Source organism: Anneissia japonica, unplaced genomic scaffold (assembly GCF_011630105.1).
Source record: "Anneissia japonica isolate Jap-2015-1 unplaced genomic scaffold, ASM1163010v1 scaffold4536_len1192065_cov207, whole genome shotgun sequence".
NCBI classification, from domain to species: domain Eukaryota; kingdom Metazoa; phylum Echinodermata; class Crinoidea; order Comatulida; family Comatulidae; genus Anneissia; species Anneissia japonica.
In genome coordinates, this window is record NW_022703183.1 from 1,177,546 (window position 1) to 1,182,728 (window position 5,183).

At 32.7% G+C, this 5,183-nt stretch overlaps 1 protein-coding gene across 3 annotated transcripts in view; it reads right to left on the reverse strand.

The window, feature by feature from the left end:
• Positions 1-1,178: 1,178 nt before the first annotated feature.
• Positions 1,179-5,183, reverse strand: part of LOC117104352 (guanine nucleotide exchange C9orf72-like) — a 7,830-nt gene continuing 3,825 nt past the window's right edge. For 2 of the 3 annotated variants that reach the window (XM_033245176.1, XM_033245175.1), the window contains exons 4-7: positions 4,843-4,915; positions 4,435-4,551; positions 1,586-1,716; positions 1,179-1,297 (exon numbers count right to left, since the gene is read on the reverse strand). In XM_033245176.1, the coding sequence (XP_033101067.1) occupies positions 1,222-1,297; positions 1,586-1,716; positions 4,435-4,551; positions 4,843-4,915 (397 nt within the window). In that variant the 3' untranslated portion in view covers positions 1,179-1,221. The remainder of the gene's footprint in view (positions 1,298-1,585; positions 1,717-4,434; positions 4,552-4,842; positions 4,916-5,183) is intronic. The other variant, XM_033245177.1, reaches the window with a different exon arrangement.

The following is a 5,183-nucleotide window of genomic DNA, read 5'->3' on the forward strand; positions in this document are numbered from 1 at the left end:
ATTATAATTTGAGAAGTATGAGAAAAAGCATGTGATAACAATAATAGTTAATAATAATAATAAGATTGGTTTTCGGCAGATGAAGTAGGTAAAGTAAATTAAATACCTCAAAGACAATTTAGTTTTATTTTCTATGGAACATCACAGCTATTAATTAAATCGATGATGATGAATTATGATAAAGAGTGTCATTTCTCATCTAGAGAGTCCTATTTTCCCAAATCAGCCCCAACTAAGATGTGGACCTACGGCTTTGAATAGGTAAATATACATTAAAGACAATGTTTTTAAGTTTCACTTTCTATGATGCATCACACATAGTAATTACATCTCTATGGTTGCCGAAAATGGCTAGTAAAACATTAGAAATTTGTTGGCACTGCATTTTGACTATATATTGGTGATGTGATGATGAATTTTACTATATAAAAGTGTCATTTCTGGGCCTCTAGAGGTACTATTTCCTCAAATGTTCCCACCTCAGCCTAAACCATGGTGGTGCTGAGGTGGATATGAACTCACGGCTTTCAAGTTAGTAATACATCAAAGACAGTCTTTTTAAGTTTTATTTTCTATGGTACATCACACATATTAATTACAATTAATTACATCCCTATGGTTGCGGAAAATCATCTGGTAAAACATCATGGAAAATTTGTTGGCGCTTCGTTTTGATAATATATAATCGTGATGTGATGATGTATTGTACTATATAAAAGTGTCATTTCCAGGCATCTACAGGTACAATGTTTTAGGTTTTATTTTCTATGGTACATCACACATATTATTAGATTTCAATGGTTTCTGAAAATCGCTGATAAAAGATCATGTGAAAATGGTGAAAAGTTTGTTGGTGTTTCATTTTGACCATGGTGATGTGATGATGATGAATTTCCAGCCACCAAGTGGTACTATTTCCTGAAATTTTCTCACCTCAGACCCAACCACGGTGGCCCTGAAGTTTCAAAGCACATCTGTACTCTTGCAAAAACCATATCACCCCCACCCCAATTGGTGCTTCGCACCTCACCTCGCACTATCCACCCCCCATTGCTAAATCCTAGATCCGCCACTGTATCTACTTTATTGTTTTTCCTTTTTTTTATCATGAAATGAATAAAGATTGAATTGAACTGAACTACACACATTTAAATGTGAAATGTGTATTATGTAATGGAAGCCTAAAATGTATAATTTCTGTGTAAAAGGGTATAAATGTACTTACAAAATAGGAAACCAGGTGTTGGGTCTCTCATCCCACAAATTGCTCACTTCATGCTGCAGGACATCATGTCTCCTGAAACATTAAAAAAAAAAAAAAATTCTTTAATTGGCATAATTATATTTCAATTAAATAACATGAAGTGAATAGCAACAAATTCATAGACTTTACCCAACATATACAAATCTTATTTAATACAATAATACTTATTTAATTTTAATAGTAAATTTTTGGATCCTACAGATAAATTATTTTATTGTTTTATATTAAGTTGAATTGGTTTAATGAAAAAATTCCAAAAACATAACCTTTCTACATTGCACAAATGTAATTTTTATTAACACTACAATTAAGAATACATACCTTCTTGAATGTTCATGACACTGAGGCATTTGCCTAACTTCTAAGGCACAAAGGTTAACTAAGGTTGTAGGATATCGGCATATCATCATTTCTTTCATAAATGTTGAGATACTGAATTGGCAATCTTGGTTCTGTAGTAGGAAAGAGAATCAATTAATTGATTGAAAAACTGATTGATTTATTCATTTATTTATTGATTAATTGAGTGAGTGATTAATTGATTGATTGAAGATAAATGTAGCACAGACAGAGATGCTTTGTACTAACAGAAAGTGACAATAAATAAGAATGAGAAATACAGAGGCATTATACGTTAGTAGCACAGGCAAGAGTGAAGACTAAATTAGAAAGGCCTTCCACTTTAATAAAAAAACACAAGAGTTGGAACTAAATTAAGAGCAACTTAAGATCAAGGAATGCAGGCATATATGCGAGTAGCAGACAAGAGTGGGATCAAGATCTTTACTATGATTGATTACTATAATACTAAACTACTTTAACAACAACAATATTAGCCACCCTCTGAATAAAAATAAATGATCCTATAATACTGTAGTACAGCAGTGGCGGACTGTCAAGGCAAGCAAGGTATGCAGTGCATACCCCTGTCTCTTATACACATCTTGTAACTTTCCCTGACACCTCTTGTAGGTGGTAAAAGAAATATCTGTAAAGAAAGACAATAAATAAGAATGAGAAATACAGAGGCATTATACGTTAGTAGCACAGGCAAGAGTGAAGACTAAATTAGAAAGGCCTTCCACTTTGATAAAAAAACACAAGAGTTGGAACTAAATTAAGAGCAACTTAAGATCAAGCAATGCAGGCATATATGCGAGTAGCAGACAAGAGTGGGATCAAGATCTTTACTATGATTGATTACTATAATACTAAACTACTTTAACAACAACAATATTAGCCACCCTCTGAATAAAAATAAATGATCCTATAATACTGTAGTACAGCAGTGGCGGACTGTCAAGGCAAGCAAGGTATGCAGTGCATACCCTGGCTAAAACAAATAAGAATAGTAGTACAGTTTCTGCGTTTGATTTAACATTTCTTAGCCACAATCTTCTATATAAACCTTAATTTTTCGAGTGGATTGCTGTATTTTATTGGAAAGCAAACTTTTTCAATGTTTGGCCTACTTTGGTATCTAGGATAAGTCACATTCGTGCCTATCACATCGTACTCTCAGCTGCTTAGAATTTCCGCATGGCTGGTTTTCAATATCAACCAATCACGTATTCAGTGAGTGGAAATCAGAGCATACCCTACAACACTTAAATTGCTATTGTGACAACCGTGTGGTGGCGTCAGAATAGCCAATTTAACTCTGGAATGGAAGCAGTGCTTCCAAGAATATGTGCGCATGCTCTTCTCGCAAATCAGGATCTTCACTGCTGATCGGGTATACTATCTATATGCCTAATCTCAATGATTAAAGTTTAAATAAATTTGCATGCATATAACCGGTATAGAAGAAACTTTGAATTATTATTATTTGAATTGAAATATGTTAAAATAGAGGAATAGGAATTATTTTGAAAATAAGATAATACAACCATGCCGGTATTAAAAATAACATACATTTGTATTTTGGCTATAGCGCAATCTGATCCTGTATAGTAGTAGGCTTACAAACTTTTCATACTAGCAAGCCCTAGCATCAGTGCCATAGGGGTCTTGAAATGGAAGGGAGCAGATGTGGTGGGAAGGTAAAGTGGGGATCTGTGATTAGGTGAGGGGGCTAACTCGCAAAATAATGTGATTTGAGGTGATTTTTAACTACTTGAGCATGATTTGTGGGCGGTGGATGGGCGAGTATTTTTATCAGGGGGAGGGGTGTGCGCAACCCTCTCACATCCTAGATATGCCAATACATAGCATACCCTGCAATTTACCCTACAGTCTGCCACTGTAGTACAGTAGTGATAATCATAGAAAATGAATCTTATCAAGGAAACCAAACTATAATTGAAAGTTTCTTGCATAAGATAATATACATTTTGTTTCTTTTTTACTTCTTTAATTATGTTTTGTTCTTGATTATTTAAGTTTTTTCTTTAGTCTTATAATTGATTCTGTAATTTTAAATTATGTTAATATATACTTTTAAAGAGCCTTGTGAAAAACGCAATTAATTTGTGATCAAGATTTCCGTATTAAATTAAAGTCATTTTTATTTTATTATATATAAAATGTGCACAATACTAACACTTATGAAACCTTGTAAAAGTATATCAGGGTGATATGGATACAGGTTGCTATCAATGGCCAGTCGACAACAGTGTCTATCACGTTGAGGCAGAAACATAGCCAATGTTTTCAACATCTGAAGCAAGAAACAACGTATGAAATACAATGTTATCACACCCAGAGTAGAAAATGAATCATGATTTGAGGTGATTTTTAACTACTTGAGCATGATTTGTGGGCGGTGGATGGGCGAGTATTTTTATCAGGGGGAGGGGTGTGCGCAACCCTCTCACATCCTAGATATGCCAATACATAGCATACCCTGCAATTTACCCTACAGTCTGCCACTGTAGTACAGTAGTGATAATCATAAAAAATGAATCTTATCAAGGAAACCAAACTATAATTGAAAGTTTCTTGCATAAGATAATATACATTTTGTTTCTTTTTTACTTCTTTAATTATGTTTTGTTCTTGATTATTTAAGTTTTTTCTTTAGTCTTATAATTGATTCTGTAATTTTAAATTATGTTAATATATACTTTTAAAGAGCCTTGTGAAAAACGCAATTAATTTGTGATCAAGATTTCCGTATTAAATTAAAGTCATTTTTATTTTATTATATATAAAATGTGCACAATACTAACACTTATGAAACCTTGTAAAAGTATATCAGGGTGATATGGATACAGGTTGCTATCAATGGCCAGTCGACAACAGTGTCTATCACGTTGAGGCAGAAACATAGCCAATGTTTTCAACATCTGAAGCAAGAAACAACGTATGAAATACAATGTTATCACACCCAGAGTAGAAAATGAATCATTTCACACTAAAAAGGTTTAATCAGGGGTCCCAAGTTGTGAAAAAGTCAACTTTCTGGAGGTTTTGTCATGCAGGACAGTCAGAGGTTTGCGACGCGTGTACTAGCTAAAATGTAAGTACAAGGGCAAGCGTGTACAAATTTATCGCCTTGCAGTCACAACAAAATACCATTATAGTTCTATTTTTTAAATGAAGTGATGTGAATGAAAATGATTTTAAATATTACACACAAGATTCACTTCATCTACTGTGTTACCAACAACTATTGTACAGCCACAGGTTTGAAGATGAGATATAAGTGCTCTAGAAGATACAAAAACAATAGAAATCATTTTATTAATTAGTATCCATAATTTACTATCATATATTACTATATTTTATTGAGTATAAGCTCAAAATTCAATTACCAGAGCCTTGCAGGCGTCAACATTCCTATGCATGATACATGACTTAAAAAGTATATATATATATTTATATATATATATATATATATATATATACGTATACATATATATATATACGTATACATATATATATATACATATATATATATATATATATATATATATAT